Genomic DNA, 19,634 nt, shown 5'->3' on the forward strand with positions numbered 1-19,634 from the left:
TAAATTATTTTAAAAGACGTCATTACAGATATGATAAGTCTTAAAGTAACATTAATTTTAATACTATTAAAAAAGCATTAGTTTAAAAATATCATCAACTTTACATAACTAAATTCAAGAAATAGTATTTATTAAATTAAATTAAATATTTGATATAAAAGAAGTTAGGTGACTTAATAAATATAAAAAAAAAATTAAAACATTTTCGTGCAATACAATAATAAGGATATCGACTTACAATATAAGAGTAAAAATATTAAAAAGAATATTTAAAATTTTCATTATTAAGAGTTTATTATATTAAATAACACTACATTAAAAATTAGGAGTATTAAAATCAAATAAAAAGATTAAAAATAATATTAAAATTAAGACACAACACCTATGATGTATCAAATTTTAAAGTTTAAAATCAAGTCAAATTAAAATTGACTAATACTATAATAATCTTTTATTTTATTTTATTAAAAGTATATACAATTTTAATTTAATAAAGAGTATTAATATTTAAAAATAATTTAAATTAAATTAAAATATTTTTAAAATAAAAATTTTAAAAAATAATATTCAATATAAAAGAGGTCATATAACTTAAAAAATACGAAATAAATTCCTACAATTACTTTAATTAAAAAATAAGAAGTCCCTTTATAGTATAAAGGTGGATAGTTAATTAATTATAAATTTTTAAAGTATATTAAGTGTAGCTTATAAATATCTATCTTTTTTTTTTCATTATTTCAATTGATCTCATTTTAATGATTTTATATTTACTACAGTATGGAAATTATAAAAAATTAATATTTTAAATAATACAAAATAATCTCTCTTTTTCTTATATTTTTATTTATCCAAATTATATATATATATATATATATATATATTCATTTATATTTTATTTTTTATCTTTCTATTTTACCTCTCATCAAAATAAAAATATTAGGATTAATTTTAAAGTATCTAAAAATGATATATTTTTATTAAAAAAAAGTATTAATTATACCTTTCAAAAATTTTAGGCAATAAATACTTTTTTCATATAAAGCTATCAAATTATTATTGTGATTGTTGTTATTATTATTACAATTTTTGCTTTGTCATTTACTATTATTATAATCCAAAAATATCGACTTCGTGAGTAGGCGATTGATAAGTACATCTGCAAACGGTTTTTTATACGTCAAAATATGTTGTAACTCTGCAAAATATAGTTTAATTTTAAGAACTAATACACATATATAGTAAAAATATAATTGTTAGACGAAGTAAAAGATTAAATACTATTTATTTGTTTTAGATAAGAGACGGGGGCACGTGGTCCAAAGAAAATTATTACAAAGTGAATCTAGAAAAAAACTAATCTCATACGTTTCTTCTCGAAGAACAAGACAAGTGAAGTCAACACTTTTCTATTAACTTCTCTTTACACAGGTTTTAAGCATACAATTCAGTCTTTACTTGAAAGTAGGGTCTGAATATTTCAAATTTTCTGAAAAGAAAAAGTTTATCTTGTTTGAGACCACAACTATTTTTTGCGATATATAATCCTGTTTGATAACAAATTTAACACAGAGCAAGTTTACCGACATACGTGCCGTATTACATGACATCATTTACATGTTTGGGAGGCAAATAAACGAGGTTACTATGGTATGGTAATCTCCTCATTTGCCTGGTGAATCTACCTTTTGTACCATAAGAATGCATATTACTAGAAAAAAGAAGAAGGTCTAACGTTCGAAATCTATCTCGTTTTGATTAATCTATCATGTTTTGTGCGGTAGTTTCGTAATCTATCAAAATAATGTTACTGATATAGCAGCCCCCACCATTCCCTTGGCACATTTACAAATACTGATAAAACTATATCTAAATTTGACCAACTAAATATAAACAAATTCCTATCGTTTTGGTGTGAATTTCATGCTCTTCAATTTATAATTTTATTTTAATATTAAATTATATAAATGATAAAATAGTGTTCAATACAACTTTAAAGTTTTTTTTTTCAAAAAATATATTATAATGTAGGAATTAAGCTAAAGAATATTAAAACATATTTGCAACGTCAAAATTACAAGTATTTATAGTTTTTGTTTTTCAATAATTTTATACTTACCATTTAATCAAATGATATTAGGATTTTGACAAAATAAAATTAAAGCCAAATGAGGAAACGTCATTCATAATATTGTATTAATTGATAGCTCATATATATATATATATATATATATATATATATATATATATATATATATAATGAGGTGACTATTGAATTTAACCTTTTTTAGTATTTGTTATTATGGTTAAAGTAAAATATGTTCTTTCTTATCTATATTAAGAATTTAACTATTTTTAAAGTAAGAATATGCGAACTTATTAACCTTTTTTTCTATTACGCTGTATTCGATAATCTATTTTTTAATATATCATAAAAATTAATAATATAAAATTTTGGAAATACGACATTTTGGTTTTAATATAACAATGAAAAATTGTATTTTCTAATAACAAAATTGCAATCTTTACTTTTGGCAACGGTTTCATAACAATTTTTTACTATTGTAATTTAAGGCATTGCCTTCAGTTTAGGTAAAAATAAATTGTTATTATCTCCAAATAATCATAAAATTGTTCTTTAAACTTATTTAAATGGTTTATAATCATTGTTTATTTTTAGGAACAATTTTTTCTATAAAAATTATAAATTTTATGCTTCTAAACCAACATAAACGAATGATAATAGAATAATTTTAATAATTTCATGCAATAATAAGTAATTGTTTTATTCTTTAAATAGTAGCCAATGCAAATTAAATGTTGTCATATAATTTTTTAGAACGATTTTGTATAAAGCATTTGTTATAAAATTATTCTTTTAACTTATTAAAACACTTTGTAATAATTGTTTATTCTAAATTTGAGGCACCACTTAATAATTATAATTTATTATATATGCTTTAAGATTAATTTTGATCTGTTATTTGTAAAAAATATAAATTATATATCATTAAAGGAATGAAATTAAAACATGTTGTCCATTATATTTTTAAATAAAATTTTATTTACCTAAAAATAAAAATATTGTTGTACATGTAAAATATTGTAATAATTATGTATGATAGTTTTTTAATAAAAAATAAAAAAATAACTATTAGGTTTACATATCTGTATATATAGCAGTCTTGCTAATTTTAGAATATAGGGGGGAAAAAAAGCATGTTGCCTTCCTTCCGACTTATTTTGATCTGATCTTTAATTTTAATTTTTTTTAATAATTTCTTTCTTGAATCTAATTTTCTTGATTAAGTTTTGTTTTAATGCCACAAAATATTTATTATAGATTATAAAATGTTTAAAATTTATTAATTTTTTTAAAATTCAACCAATATGGTTATGTATATATATTATAAGAAAAAGCATTTCATATTAATTTTTTATGTGTCATTTTTCATAAAAGAAAATTATTCTATTACTATTCATAATAAATTTTAAAATGAAACACTAGTTTATTGTATGGCCTACTAATTAGTATATCTTAAATAAAATAAACCTATCTTTATTTACGTATTGAAGAGTTTAAAAAAGAGCTTTTTAATCACTTTGTAAATGCATACCACTGCTTTAAGTACCTTGTGGTGCCATATTGGAGCACATGATACGTTATTTATTGAGTGTCCTTTTTTTTAGAATTTAATTTAATAAATTTGATTTTAATTATAAATTTATATTGAAATAAATGCACATCATAATTAGAGAAATTAATTTTGTAGTTGCATTGAGAAGAAAAGGGGAGGTGGTGGGGGGAAGTTGACTTCAATTGCCGCTATATGTACGTTGTTGACATTTATTGCTTAGGTTTACGGTTGAAAATATGTTTTCATTACTAAATTTTTTTGCAAATAATAATACAATAATTTTAAATGGTGTTGGATTTTTTTTTTTAATGAGTTAATATTTGTTGGAAGTGTAATAATACGTTAAAAGTTTCTAAATATAAAATCAAGGTAAAAATCATAAATTTATGTCAATTTAAATGTGAATATAAATCTACATTAAAAACGTCTTATTCTCAATTTTTTTTGTCTATACATAATATTTTATATTATTATTGTGTAGGATTTGATTACCTATCTATTCATATATTATCTTGGAGGAGTTAGTGTTAGACTTTTAAGAAGTTTGAATCTTTTGATTTTAAACACATACCATTATGGTGTTAGACTTTAAAATTTTTAGCAAGTTTGTAACATATCGAGGAACTATAATTAATAATATTAAGATAAATATAAATTTATAATTATTTAAATGTAATTTTAAATAAAAAAAAAAGTCTCATTTTGTAGAAAAAAAAAAGGGTCTCATTTTGAAGGTTTTTTTTTTTTAATCTTTGCACAAATTTTAGAATATTGTTTTGTAGGATTTGATTTGTCTATATATCGATATATTAACTTGAAAGAGTTGTTATTAGACTTTTAGGAAGGTTGAATCGTTTGATTTTGATGTAATTACAAAGGATTATTATCAGACTAGTTTGTTTTATTAAGAAATAGATGAGCTAGTTTGGCAAGTAGTCCATTCAGCTCGTAAATTTGGCTGAGAAAAAAATTAATAAAAAAATTGTCAAATTAGTTTTAAAACATTGAAAATCAATAATTATTATTTAACTCAATTAAAAGTCTTAAGTGAAGTAAAGGTCTAATACCGAAAATAAGTCAACGTACCTTGGATGTCAGGCTACGTTTTACTTCATAATTATTATATCTTGTTCCCTTTACTCATGTAATAATGTTTTGATAGATAATTATTGTTTCATCTCTTATAATCAACTTGTTTATCTTACAACATACGTGTATAAGAAAATTTTTTAATATAAAATTGAGAAAAAGATATATTTTTAATATGCACATACATTAAAAAAGATAAAAGATATGTAAAATAAAAATATTTATGGAATATGTCAAATATTTAATTTCAAATATTTTATATATGCTTTTATAAAAGCGATTAGGCCAGTAATATACAGATATGACATTCATGAATGTAATTATCTGTTTGGTTTAAAAACATCGTCCATGAGAATTGAAAGCAACTAAAAGGTGTTTGAAAAATATTTTTTAAGAAATTATTTCAATTTATAAAATATAATTTTAATTTTTTAATAAATAAATTTATAATATAAACTCTGGTATACAAATGCTTAGCTATTTAATCCTACCAATGTTGGCCAGCAATTGTCAAACATTGGCCGAAAACATATTATTCGGGATCCGCATTGTCTACAGTTGCGATGGAGGGAAACTGAATGTCTAATTCTATTATTAGCTCAAACAAATCTTTCAAAAATAACTTTAATAAAATTTGCTTAATTATATTGGGTTTAAGCAAATATTTTTTCCTTAAACACTGTTTCGATAATAAAGCTTTTTTATCAGCTTCTTCTTCTTCATGCTTAGATCATTGTTGCCTTTGGTAGCACTTAAGGTTTCGGACTAATTGGTACTCTCTTAGTTCTCTTTCCATTCTTCTTTTGCATTTCTTGATGTTTTCTTAGTTTGCCAATTGGTGTGCTTCCTCAATTGGAGCTCCTCACAGCTGCAGTTAGGGTTCTTGGTGTTGCCACTGTCACTGATTGTCAATTCGAAATGGTTTGGAGTGAGTCCTGTGCTGTGTGGTCTTCGATTGTTCACGAATTTAGGATTCTTTTTCGTTGGTGTTCATGAATCCAAGCTTGTTTTGGCAATGAAGTGTGGGGAATTTGGAGAAGTTTGAACCTTTGAGTGGATTCTGTTGTAAATTATGGATTTATTTAATCATTATTATTGATGGGTGTTTTTGCTTACATGTCTGCATTCTTTGTAAACAGTGTTTAAGGAAAAGATATTCGCTTAAGCGAATACAATCCAGCAAATTTTATACATTTTCGAAGTTATTTTTGAAAGATTCGCGAAAATAGAACTCACCCGTTACTCCTAGAGTGAGGAAGTTGCAATCAGGTTCAGGCATACGTTTGACGTTTACAGTAAAGGAATTTGCAACGCAGAAGTAATTAGCTATTACTATTACTAGGCAATATGAAACGACAAATACAACCCTGGATTCCAGCAAATTTAGCTTCCACTCGAATTCTGACGAAAACACAGAAGAAGAGGATTCAAAACAAAAATCGATTACTGTTCCCGGCTAATGCGAGAAGAACAGAGACAAACTATTCATGTTCCCTACACAGTTCCACGTGAACTTCTTCTTATCTCAAAGGCTCAAAGTTACAGCATAAAAGTAAATCAATAACAGTAACAATGAAAATGATAATTAGTTAGAACAGATTTGATTAACCACGTACATCTACCTCGATTTGTTTCATAAAAGAGATAAAGCGCGTGACAAGAGCCACGGATTTTTCCTTAGTGGGGTCGAATAAATGAAACACGTGCTCCTCTCCTTCGAAATCCACCATCTCAACCACACCCTTCCACCCACTATTCTTCAGCGCCTCATAATAGCTCGCTCCTCTATCCCTCAGAAAATCCTTCTCCGAAAGAAACACCAACACCCTCGGGCATTTAAGACCCGAAAAATTCGGATCCTTTGTAACGTGGATCTTCGGGTCATCGGGTCCTCCGTATGTCGGGTACAAATACTCCACCAGCTCGTCCTTCTTCTCGTTCCCGAAGTAAGGGTGAATCAACACCATTCCTTCAAGCTTCAAATCTCCGAAACCTTCAGCAGTGCCTCGCATAGCCATGTTGTGGGCGATGTTGGCGCCGGCGCTGTCTCCGGCCAGGAACACCACTCCGAGATCGGCGTGATCGTTGAGCCATGGCTCGGGGCCGTTGCCGGTGGCGTGGGAGGAGGTCCATTGGATGGCTTCCCAGGTGTCGTCGTAACAGATGGGAAGAGGGTGTTCGGGGGCCAGGCGGTAGTGGACGGAGGCGATGACAACGTTGGCTTGGGCGGCGACGGCGTTGAGGTGGCGGTGGTAGGCGGGGTTGAAGGGGGCGCAGACGCAGAAGGCGCCGCCGTGTATGTAGATGAGGAGAGGGAGTTTGTGGGAGGAGGAAGCGGCGTTTGGAGGGAGGTAAAGACGGAGGGAAACGCCGGTTTGGGAGTTGACAGTGACGTCTTTGGATATAACGGCGGTTTGTGGGTCGGTGCCTGGTGGGGTTGTTTCTAACCCGAGGAAGCGCTCGATGCGACCGTCTTTGTAGACGCGGAAAAGGCGAGGGAATTCTCGGACAATCTCGTCGGAGGTTGGATCCATGGTGGTGATGGTTTGTGATGATAACGAAAGTAGAGAAGAAGAAGAAGAAGAAAATGGGGTCAGTGGGTGAGAGTGTTCTTGGTTTGGGTTTGAATAAAAGAGAAGGAAAAGGCCTAAGGGAAGGAAACGGTTGTTGAACAAAGACAGAGACCATAAAAGAACGGTTTAATCCCTTGCTCCATTATGAAAAATGTTTGATAGAGACTCCTTTGGACAAAACTGTCATTTACAAATTTTAAGAATATTAATAATTTTATAATTTTATGACTAATTTTTTTAAATGCGAGAATCGGAACTACTTCGAAATTATTAGTTTATTTAATATTAAGTTATTTTTAAAGAAATAAAAAAATAGTATTTATTATAAATTTTGAACATATATCAACAATATTTAAATTTTTATACAAATTTACAAAAAAATAATTTTATTTAATTGTTCAAAGATAAGATCTTGACATGTGTCAAGTACTTTGTTAAGATTTTCACTGGTCCAGGTAATGAAATATAGTTAAGATTATTTAAAATTAAAATTATTAATATATCAAAATTTTGAGAATTCAAACTTTAAATATTAAAGTTCAAATTTTAATTTAAAAAAAAAGTCTTATTATCAACCATAATGAAATTTAATTTTTTTTACATATATCACGTAATATAAATTGTTCTTTTTATGTTCTACCTTTGCAAGTAGCGGAACTTATGATGTGATAAAAAAAATACTTCAAACAGATAAAATATTTTGAAATAATAATATTTTAATAAATAACTTTTGAAAAAAATCAAAAAACAGAAAATGTACTTACTTATTTCACCCTTATATGTTTGTGTAACTTTATTCAAATTAAGCTAAACCATAAAATATTAATTAATTAATTTTAATAATGTATTATTGTTATTATTATTATTTTAAGTATTTGTAATAAAAAAAAAATCAAGGCAACGAGAAGTGCAAGCAAAAATTAGTTTTAGATGATTTAGATTTAAAAATTGGTCTCCAACTTTAAGAAAAACAATGTTTATAATTATACTCATTATGTTTAGTTATGAAAAAATAATTATTTTTTATATATAGTATTTAGAAATTATATATATTGAAATATGGTATTTAAAAATGAGCAATTATTTTATTTGAAATGAATTGTTTTAAACATGCTACGGGTAATGAGCCATTTAAACGATTTATATCTTATAAATGCGTTGAAATATTGCTTAATACACGGTGTTTACTTCAGCATCTTTAAAAACACATTTTTAATATTAGCAAAAAAAACAAAAACACATTTTTGACTAATTCTTTTATTTAAGTACAATAATTTTAACATAGTTTGACATTACCTGCATACGTCTAAAATCTCAAATATAATTCTATTATTTTTAATTTTTAATTAAATAAAATTACAAATTATTTTATAATTTTGATAAGAACAAAATTATATACTATCATTTAACATATAACTATGCACATTTTAAATACAGTAAAAGAAGTACATATTATTTTGAAGAAAAATTTGTAATAAAATCTTATATTTATAAAAGATTTTTAGTTATTCTCTCTTCAAGTTATTTTGACAATGATTTTGGATAACTATTTTCATTTACTCAAAGTCTCACTTCTTTTAACTTTATTAATAATTCTTCTCTTAAATCTTTTAATTCGGTTGTAATCCTCTCTTATAAGATTAGTAGGACATTCCTTTAACTTAAAAAAGAAAAATCATTTCACCGTCAATTTTTTTTTATTTCTTTTCATTCTTATCAAAATCTTTTCTCTAATGTCAATTATCATGAAATAAAACTTCTCTTTAAATATTATTCCTTTTTTTAATATACATTCTATACAGGATCATTGAATTTTGTGCATATTAAAGAAAAGTAATTTTTATAGTAATTACGATTAAAAAGGATATTTTATTTCTATAGAGAGTGGGTTAGTGTTTCATTTTTAAAATACAAATATATTTTAAATTTTAAAATATTAAATTAATATAATTATTAATTGAAAAAGATATGAAAAAATAATTATAAAAAATAAATAAATTAGTGAATGAGATAGCTAAACATAAAAAGGGACTGTCAATAGGGCTCACTTTTAAATCGGAAGCCCATTTTGGCAAAAACAAAATAAAAACCCTGAAAGCAACTGGGCCTGGATCAAAGAAATTGGCGAGCCTCATTCATGCCTGATACCCTTTTTTGTCTCACTTTATCTCTCCGGGTATCAAGTCGAAACCAACCCCACAAAGGACGGCCTTCCTTTGTTGGGCCTTTAGTATTAGTTTGACAAAACCAAATAAAAGAGGCCCAGTTCATCAATCTGCCCAAAGAGATTGGATTGATATTATCTTTTTTATAAATCAAGATACCCCTATCAATATTGTCGGGAAAATTTGTTTAAGACAGGATTCATAATCACTGGAATTAATTATTCCTTATTGGTGATTTTTCATTTTTTTGTTATTTTATTTTTATTAAGACTGCCGAGACAGCATTTTAAGTCATTATTAAGTAATAGTGTCCATCCAAGAAAGAAAATTTGCCCCTTTTTTTTGCCAATCTTTCACAGATGGGACTTTGAAGTTGCGGTGAAATCAACGATCTCTTCAAAAGCTTGAAGAATCTTTGTTCTTCATTTTTGAAAACCTGTTAAATAAAAATTGTCAATCTTATTAATTTTTTTGCAAAAAAAATATGAGGATTATATATTATGGTTTGATTTGACTAAAACTCTAAATAAAATTTTTAAGACTCAAATCGAAATGTAAGAATTTTTATATTTATGTAAGAAAATTTTGTATACATACAATTTAATAACTTAATAGTAAGTCTTGTGTTAGAATAAAATTTGATTCATATAAACATTGAAGAATTTTATTCATTATTTTGTACTAACTTTATTAACTATAGTTTAATTATTTTATTTTCGTAATAGATAGAGAAAAATTAATAGAAACAAGAAAAGTTTTAATATTAATTTTAAGCATATAAAAGTGTTAAAACTTTATTTTAAAAACATATATTTATAAAAAAAAAGTATATTAAATATACTTTAAATAAAATTTACTACTTTTATATATTAAAAATTAGTCATAGTGATTGATGGTAATAAAATTTGTGGAAAATATAGTTCAAAAAAATGTTATTCCTAATCACTAAATAACATTATAATTTGATCATAATAATTCGAAAGCATGAGATTTCATCATTATAAAAGATAGTATTGTTATTTTATTTCTTAATTACTAATTTTCTTTTCCTTTATTCAATAGAAACACTTATTATTATCTTATCATTAATAGGAGATAATCTACAAAATTATAAATTTATAACCTCCTCATGAGATAAAGAAATTTTTGTTATATAAGAACGTCATTTTTCTGAGGTATAACTGGTCTTTTAAAAGCTCCTCTTCTGTTATGTTAGATGATGTTTTTACAAGTATCTCCAACTTCTCTCTGTATGATATGGGAGGGTGTACATGCAAAAAGCAGTCATATGATAAAATTAGGAGTCGGTTTGAACAATAAATGCTATTGAATATTCGAAAGTTAACTATTTACTTGTATTTTTTATTTTTCGTTTATAGACAATTCTATGGACTAATGAGCTTTGTGTATGAGCCCTATATTTAACATTCCATTTAAGTAACTAATTAATAATTTTTAATTCTAATCTGTTAAAAATGTCTTCTATTATATTCTTAATCTTGTTTTGGGGTACTCATCTTATTGTACCATAGATTTCTTCTTCTATCATCAAAGTTGAGTGTTGTCTTACTCAATACACTTAAGAATCAGAGTATCTTTTGAAAATATATTTAAAGTTCAATCACAATTTTTTCCCTATTTAGTCTTTTTGAAACTTACATGATGCTTGCATGAACTTCCTCAACCATTTTCAGCATTTTGAGACTTTATTTAAGTCACAACATTATACATGTGTCAGAACGCGCAACTTAAGTTACATTAGTAACTACATTATCACACTGTGACACTATTATAACATTTACACATTTGATTATGTCCTTGAAATTTTTTTAATAATTACATTATTTAATTGAACAATTGATTACCCTAATCTTAAAAACCATTTTATACAAGGGTTTTATTATCTTATGTTTTAAAATTGTTTTTATATGTGATATTGTATGCAATATTTTTATCTTTCACTTATTTTATTCTATTTATATTTATGCATCCCAAATATACATTCCGAAATACAAAGAGATATCTTTAAGTATGTTTACATGTAAAAATAACATTTCCTTATGTACAATGGTGGTAGCTTCAGCATAAAAAAGAGAGGCCTTTATTATGTAAACCATGTTTTATACTTCAATCCTTCAACCATGTTTGGAAAGTAGCATGCTGCTCTCGAAATTCAATCAATGAGATTTTGGAGGTATTCGAAAAAGCTTGTACAAATTTTAGAAAAATAACTTATAATTTTGTTCAGCTTATTTTAATAAAAATTTGAATATGTTTAGATACTTAACTTAATTAAATATTTATTTAATAAGTTTTTATATGATAACTTATACTGTAAATTTTTAACTATCAAATTTATTGAAATAAATTACTTAAAATTTTTTATGAAAGTGATAAATTATTTTTATAAATAATTTATAATCTTTTTAGGTAGTCTTTAATATAATTTATTAGAATAAACTTTTTTTAATTTCAAATTTTTTAATCAAATTTATAGCATGAACTTCATATAATAAAAACTTATTAAATAAACAGTTAATTAAATTATGTTGCTAAATACACCTTTTGTTAACCAGCACCAGCATTGTTTTGTATAAATTCTTCATATTCATTTTATTAATTGCATAAATAAAATTACATGCGAAATTTTGCTTAGTCCAGCAAGTGTAATCAGCATCAAGTTTTATTATGAAAATCAACCACTACAATCTACTATAAACTCTTAAGAAAATTATATTTTTGTTTACGGTGAAAAATGACAGTTTGTAAACAAATAATTCAAGAACAATTTGGTGACTGAATTTAGGTCATTTTAAATTCTTTTAAGTGTGTTGTTAACATGATGCTCAAATTGGCGTTGTAAAGTAGAGGATTAAATAGAAATAACAACGGATAATTACACAAAGCTTAATTAAATGTAGACATTTTTACAGAAATGTGCTAAACAAGAACCAAATTGCAGGAACAAAAATAAGCAAAATAAACTGATACTAAAATGCATAAATATAAATGTGCAGAAATGTACCATACGATTTCTAGCAATAACGAACAATCACCGTGAACCTCCTAATAGCTGGTGTCTGGCGCGATGCAGAATTTCAGTATGCAGAGAATTTTAGGTACGGTGTCTAGGTGCAAAAAGTCATCTTCAAGAAAGTAAAGTTTTGACATATTTATAGGTAAGGAAAACCACCATCGCTCTCCTTTTTTCGTGGACACTTCTGAGTAACTGCCTTCAACTACTGCCCATTATCCACGACTTGCTCTGATCATGTTACCGGTTGTGGTTTCTTTCATAACTGCTATTGCCCACGATCCTTCTTCATGTTGTTAGTCCTTTGTCCGGTGGTAACTACTGGTAATCGTTTTTTATCCTTGTAATAACTTTTTGAGTCCTATCATAATTCTTATGGATTTATAATCTTTTCTTTTTATTTTCTATTTTTTGAGCCATTTTAAGAGAAATCTAAGATGCTCATTTAGCATTATGAACTTAGAATAATTTCTTCCTATTTTTCGATTAATTCTGAAGAGAATCTGGAGCTCAATTAGGGATGGCAACGGGTAAAGTACTCGATGGGCACCCACAAAATTTACCAACAACGAGTAGCGTATTTACTTGCTATATGAGTATAGGTATGGGTGTGGGTAAAAACTCACAAATTTTAATGGAGATGAGTGAGTATGAGTATCTAAATATCCACCCCGCCCATATATATATATATATATATACTTGAACTTTGTTCTACAATTATGTATTAAATTTTTATATTATTCTATTACATGTGAAGTTATATAAGATTAATATAAAAATATATTTAATAATAAAGTAAACCAAAAAAATTATTTTGGTTTATATTTTTAATAAAAAAATTATTTACTATTTTATATCATTTAATTAGGCTAATACAATTTAATTATTATATAGTTGATATGAGATTAATTTTTTTTTAAATATTATTTATATATGACACACATAAAATATTTTTCACACAAATATTTTTGTTAATAAAATCATATTCATATTTAAATAATAAAGTAAATGACAAATAATAAATATATTATAAATATTTTATAAACTTTATAATCACTTACTATTATCGTAAACTTATTATTTATTGATAATATTTAAATTTTATTTTTTATATCTTAATATAAAATAATATTTTTCTATGCAACTATGTATTATAAGTACAACTATAATATATTGAATCTAAATAATATTATTCTTAATATTTATTTACGTTCAAAGAAATTTTTGAAAAGATATAAAATATAAAAATTTATTGTTAATTTCTTTGAACATAAATAAATAGTTAATTTCTTCTTTAGATAAAAATGTATAGTTTTTTATACACATATATATTTCTTTATTATAAAATTTTATTGTGACCATTTATCTTTTATTCAAATTCTTTTTTTAAATTTATATACATTATAAATATTTAATTCATTAAAATATTTTTTTTAAAATTTATATTTTTGACAAAATACTTTCGTGTAGTATATGATTTAAAAATACTAGTATTAATATATATATATATATATATGTATATATATATATATATGTATATATATTGATTATATTATATTATTTTAATTAAATTTATTATTTTTCTTACAATTTCAAATTCAAAAGTTAAAAAAAATAAATTATTTATTCACTTTTTCTTGTTAGTACTTGAACTTCTCTATCCTAACTCGATTTTCATTCTCAATGTCTGTCTCATTAAAATCTAACAACTATGAAACGTTATTCATTAGAGTTAGTTGTCAATGTCGCCACACGATGTCACCAAGTGATCACACGTGAAGGGCCACCCATTGTGCAGATCTATTTTGTTGTCGCTCTGACTTGCCGATCGGTCGAATCTCACATAAGATAGGGTTATCACCGAAAAATAACTTGTGTGTTTAGTTTCACTTATTATTTCTAAAAATTTTAGTTTAGAAAATTATTATATTAAGATACATTTAGCACTTGTAATTTTTGAATATTTGCTTTTTTATCTATGATTGTACCTTATTCGACAACTATATATTGAATTTTTGTATTATTATGCTACGTATGTGAAGTTATATAAACATAATTTTCTTTATAAATATTTTTTCTTAAACAAACGCGGGTAATGAGTACAAGATGGGTATGTGGGTACCCAGAAGGTATAAGTACGGGGATTAATGTTCATACCCACGTGGGTATGAGGCTGGGTACGGGTATTTTTTTAAAACACGGGTATGAGAATGGGTATTATAGTACTCTACCCATTGTTATCCCTAAGCTCAATCAGGTTTGTGGATTTAGAATATTTTTTGATCACTTCTTATTTTTTTTTTTACAAATTCTGGGTGTCAAGAACTTGAAAACCATGTAAAAACTCCTCAAAAGACCTTTAGTCTTGTGGACTTAGAATAATTTCTTGTCAATCCTATTTTTTGAGCAGTTTTGAGTGTAAGAAACTTGAAAACTTCTAAAAAAAACTCCAGTTTTGTAGACTTAGAATATTTTTCTATCACTCCTATTTTTCGAGCAACAATCAGCTGCTCTATGTTCTTTCAAAACTACTCGAAATATGATTTCTCACTTTAATAAAGAATGAGGCTCTTCATGATTTCTCACAATTTTTAGCATGCAAAAGCTTTTCTCTAGACTCTCAAAACTTTTTAAAAGTAAATTCTTCAATATGATTTTATCACTTAGAAAATTTTCTTTACCCCAAACAATTTTATACTGACATCTTTTGCGTGCAAAAATTAGATAAGTTATACAAAACTAAAACAACTTAAACTTGGCATAAGGTATTTAGGTTATACACCATTTATATGATGGGATGGAATTTCAAAAAGAACTTTAAATGTAAGCTATCATATATTATAATGCATTATTTGGATAGATTTCAAAAAGAACTTTAAATGGTTTAATTCTTTTCCATCCTATCGTTTATATCACGTTTCAATGTTTCTTTGCAATCACTTTGTTTTGTCCTTTTCTTCATAGATACAAAAACTTTGCTTTTTAACAATTTAATTTCATGATTGGATATAAAAAACTTAAAACTTTACCTTTGCCATGTCGTTGGTTTACTTGAGTTAAATTAGGGGGTTTTGCAGCCAGCTTTGAGGAGATATCGGAGAAATGTCATGAGATAATGGAGATAATTTTGTGGTCGATCCACACTTTACTTAGTCGATTTAACCAACGACTTGGCCAATGCACCATATGCCTAGATTCTCCTAATAATAGCTTAAGGTATTAGTAAAAAAAAAAAAAAAGTGATTTAACAATTGATACTTATGATCAATTTTTGTGATAATGAATTATACAAAATAAATTTTATAGTTATGTATGCTAAGTGAGAAGTGATTTAAAATGAAAAAAGTTACAGCACCTTTAAAAATTGATGAATCTAGATACATTTAAACAGTGAATTGTTGAAAATTTTACATGTTTAAATTTATATTTTATATTTTAATATGACATTTTTTCTTTTGTTTCTAAAATGTTATTTTTAGTAGTTTAAAATTAGATAATAAGTACAAAGACCAATTTTGTAAAAAATAAATTGAAACCTAAATCTTTTTATGTAATTTCATTTTGAAAGCTTAAAAATAAAGAAAGTTGGAATAACAATAGTTGATGGTGTTTTATTCTAGAATTAATTAAAGCAACAAGTTTTAAAAACTATTTTACCTATAGAATAATTTTCATTGGATCATAAGGTGAGTTATATATCAGAACTCTTAATTATTTTTTCTATTAAACTCTTAATTATTTATTTTCGCTTTCTTTCAGAGAAATTATTTATTCATCTTATACGAAGCAAATCAATTTAATATCATTTAATATGATAGGAACATGTATACACAGCAAAACAATCAATTTTAGTAAAATCTAATAAAGACTTATTGGATTGGTCATGTTAGATGAGATGTAACTTTTGGTAAATGAGTAGAAATTTTATTCAATATTGAAAAGAAAACTAATGCAAATTACATGTGTTTTTAAATTGATAACGGTAAAGATAATTTTTTTTGGGGCCTTCCTTGGTAACTTTTTTTAACAAAAGAATAATTAATTTTCATGTATAATTTTTCTAATTAGATACTAAAATGAACAAATGACTAATTTTTATTCATAATTCTCAATCACGAATTTAAGAGTTACAAATATTGATTCAGCAACAAAATAATAAAGATTTTCATTAAGTTTAACACCTTTAATCTCTTTTAGCAAATGAAGTTGCAAGAAGATAGAAAACAACTCAAAGTAAAAACAAAAAAGCGAATTAAAATATAATTACAAAACTTAACATAAATTTAAAAATATAAAATTAATTCCTATAATTTTTTTAATTATAAATATTTAAAATATTATTTTAAAAAACATTTTAAATACATCACTTAGGACGTAAAAATAATTTAAAACACTTGTTTAATTTCTATTAAGGCATGTAATAAATATATTTAAATTTCTCAAATTTTATAGCAACAAAATAGTCATTAAAATAGAAATAATTTGTGTTAAATTTTGAATAAGTAAGTTTGATCTATTTAATAATTTTAAAGCCTAAACATATCATATTATTTATTATAAATTTTTTATTTTATTTTTTTAAAGTTTGATTTTTCTGGTAGCATTTTTAATAATCTATTTTATATTAAGATTTTTAATATGTCATTTAATTTTTTTAAATAAGTTATCAAATCATTTAAATAAGTATGGTTTTAAAAAAATAATAAAATTTATATTTAAATAATGCATTAGAAAATAGTTTAATACTTTAAATATTTATAATAAAATTATATATTATAATTTTTTAAATATATATTTTATTTAAATAAATAAATTACTAAATATGTAATAAAAACGAATACAAATTCATATTATATATAAGACAAATAATACAACAGACTCAAACAACGCTGTGTTATTTAGAATGTATGTAAAAGGGATATTCTTTAATTTTAATAAAAATATTAAATTAAATTTTTTAATATTTTTATTTAATTTAAAATTTAATTTATTTAATATTATATTATATTATAAATTTTATATAAAATTATTTAATATATTATTTTAAATTTTATGTATCATTTTATAAAATTTAATATTTTTTCTTAAATTTAAATTTGACTTACTTAATTAATTAAATTTTTTAAAATTTTAAATTAAACTTAATACTTAACTAAACTAAATTATGTTAAACTTTGAAAAAATTAAATCATAAACTTGTAGTATAACTTAACCTATTTCTATCTTAATAATTATCTTTTAAAATAATATATAATATTAGGATTACGTAAAAGAATCAATTTTTTAGGATGAAATTAAAAAAATTGTGTAATAGCTAGTTTTGTATTTAAAATATTTAATTATTAAAAATAAGTTAACTAAATATAAATTGATAAATTTATATTATAAAATTTAAATTTTTTCTTATTCTATAAATAAATTATTTTCTTCGTAGAAATATAATCGAACATTATAAACTCTTTTTTAGAAATACCAAACAAAATGAAATAGTAAATTTTATAAATTTTTCGCGTAAATAACAAAATGAACCTCATCTAAACACACTGAGTGATCTTTAAAACAGCATGACGGTTGAAAGTGAGGCTATCATGCACAAATAAGAACTTGATAAGGTACTAGGTTTTTTTTTTTTTTTTTAAATGAGCTAAAAGTACTTATTAAAAGTATTTAATAAATATAAATAGCATAAAAATGTGTTTATATAAATCTTAATATATATATTTTTATTTTATAAACATATATAAAATATTTCAAAGTAAATGTAATTATATATTTTTTAATTAATTTTGATATTTTTCATTTAAATATAAGATATTTTATTGAAAATAGTAAATATTATAATATTAAAAGAAGATTGTGTTATAGTATATAGTACTACATTAAAAGGGACAATAAATAAAGATTTTTGGCAACATAATGAAAATAATAATAACATATAAATTATACCCTTAAATGCTCTTTCAATTAGTGTTTGAAAAATAGGTTATAAATAAATAAAACAAGTTAATTTTTCAAACACTCTAGTACACTTTAAAAATAACAGTTTTAAACTAATACTGTTTAAGTTGCTTCTTCTTCCAATTAAAAGAAAAAGGTGTAACATATACTCTATGAACTGATTTTGTCACTATTATTCTTTGTGTATGATGCTAATCCCTTTTATTTGCTTTCTGCAATGCCTTGTCTGACTTCAAATTTTAACGTTTCATTAACCTTTATTTATTTGTTGTTCTTTCAAATTCTGCTACATTATTTAATATAATTATGATAATTAGGACGTGGCATCATGGTTTCACTACTACCAAGGATAATCATTTGCACAACCAGTTGTAAGTTTTTCAGAATGCCACCGGCAGCAACTTCTGGAATAAACTCTCGTGCGCATCACTTTCTCCTATACTCCTATTATTGTTTCTATTTTTCCAATTGGTAGAATATTTTGTCACATCTTATAATTAAATAATAATAAAAGTGAAAAGCTAAATACGTTTTAAAAATTTAAAATAAATTTTAAAACAATAAATTATTTTAAACAAAATTGTTCTTGCTAGAAGAAACACTAGTCTTCTTGACAGTTGACATCGTTTGACATAGAGTCATGTATCTGCAAAAAGAACTCCGATGATAAAGTTAGGTATCAGTTTAGATAATAAATATTATTTAATTTTTAAAAGTTAACCATTTAACTGTGCTTTCTATTTTCTTTTTATAGATATTATTATATGAGCTTTGTGTGTTAGTCCTATTTTTAACCTTCTAATTAAGCTGATAATATTTTTAATTATTTATCCACATAAACTTAATTATTCTTTAATTTGTTATTAACCTGACTGAAAGGTACTTATCTCACTTAAACTAGGTACTTGGATTCTTTTTTTTACAAAAAAAAAAACCAAGTAATGTCTTATTCATTACAAAAATTAAAACAATGAAACATAAAAAATGAAAAAATAAATTTACTTGATTTCATTTTACGAGTATATTTAAATTAAATACTTGTTTTTTCTATTTAAAGTTTCTTTTTGTTGTTCAAAATTATATAATTTCAGTCACTCATGCTCTGACATATATATATATATTATTAAAAATTTTAGGAGTAAGAAGCATGCGGTGATTAATCTGGCGAAAATATAAT

General features: G+C 24.6%; 1 protein-coding gene across 1 annotated transcript; it reads right to left on the reverse strand.

Moving 5' to 3' along the window:
* Positions 1 to 6,042: 6,042 nt before the first annotated feature.
* Positions 6,043 to 7,394, reverse strand: LOC113858913 (2-hydroxyisoflavanone dehydratase-like). Its single transcript, XM_027491708.1, has one exon. It carries the CDS (start codon positions 7,259 to 7,261, stop codon positions 6,332 to 6,334), a length of 930 nt encoding a protein of 309 aa, XP_027347509.1. The 5' UTR covers positions 7,262 to 7,394; the 3' UTR covers positions 6,043 to 6,331.
* Positions 7,395 to 19,634: the final 12,240 nt, after the last annotated feature.

Source organism: Abrus precatorius, unplaced genomic scaffold (genome assembly GCF_003935025.1).
Source record: "Abrus precatorius isolate BTA unplaced genomic scaffold, Abrus_2018 Scaffold2, whole genome shotgun sequence".
Lineage (NCBI taxonomy): Eukaryota > Viridiplantae > Streptophyta > Magnoliopsida > Fabales > Fabaceae > Abrus > Abrus precatorius.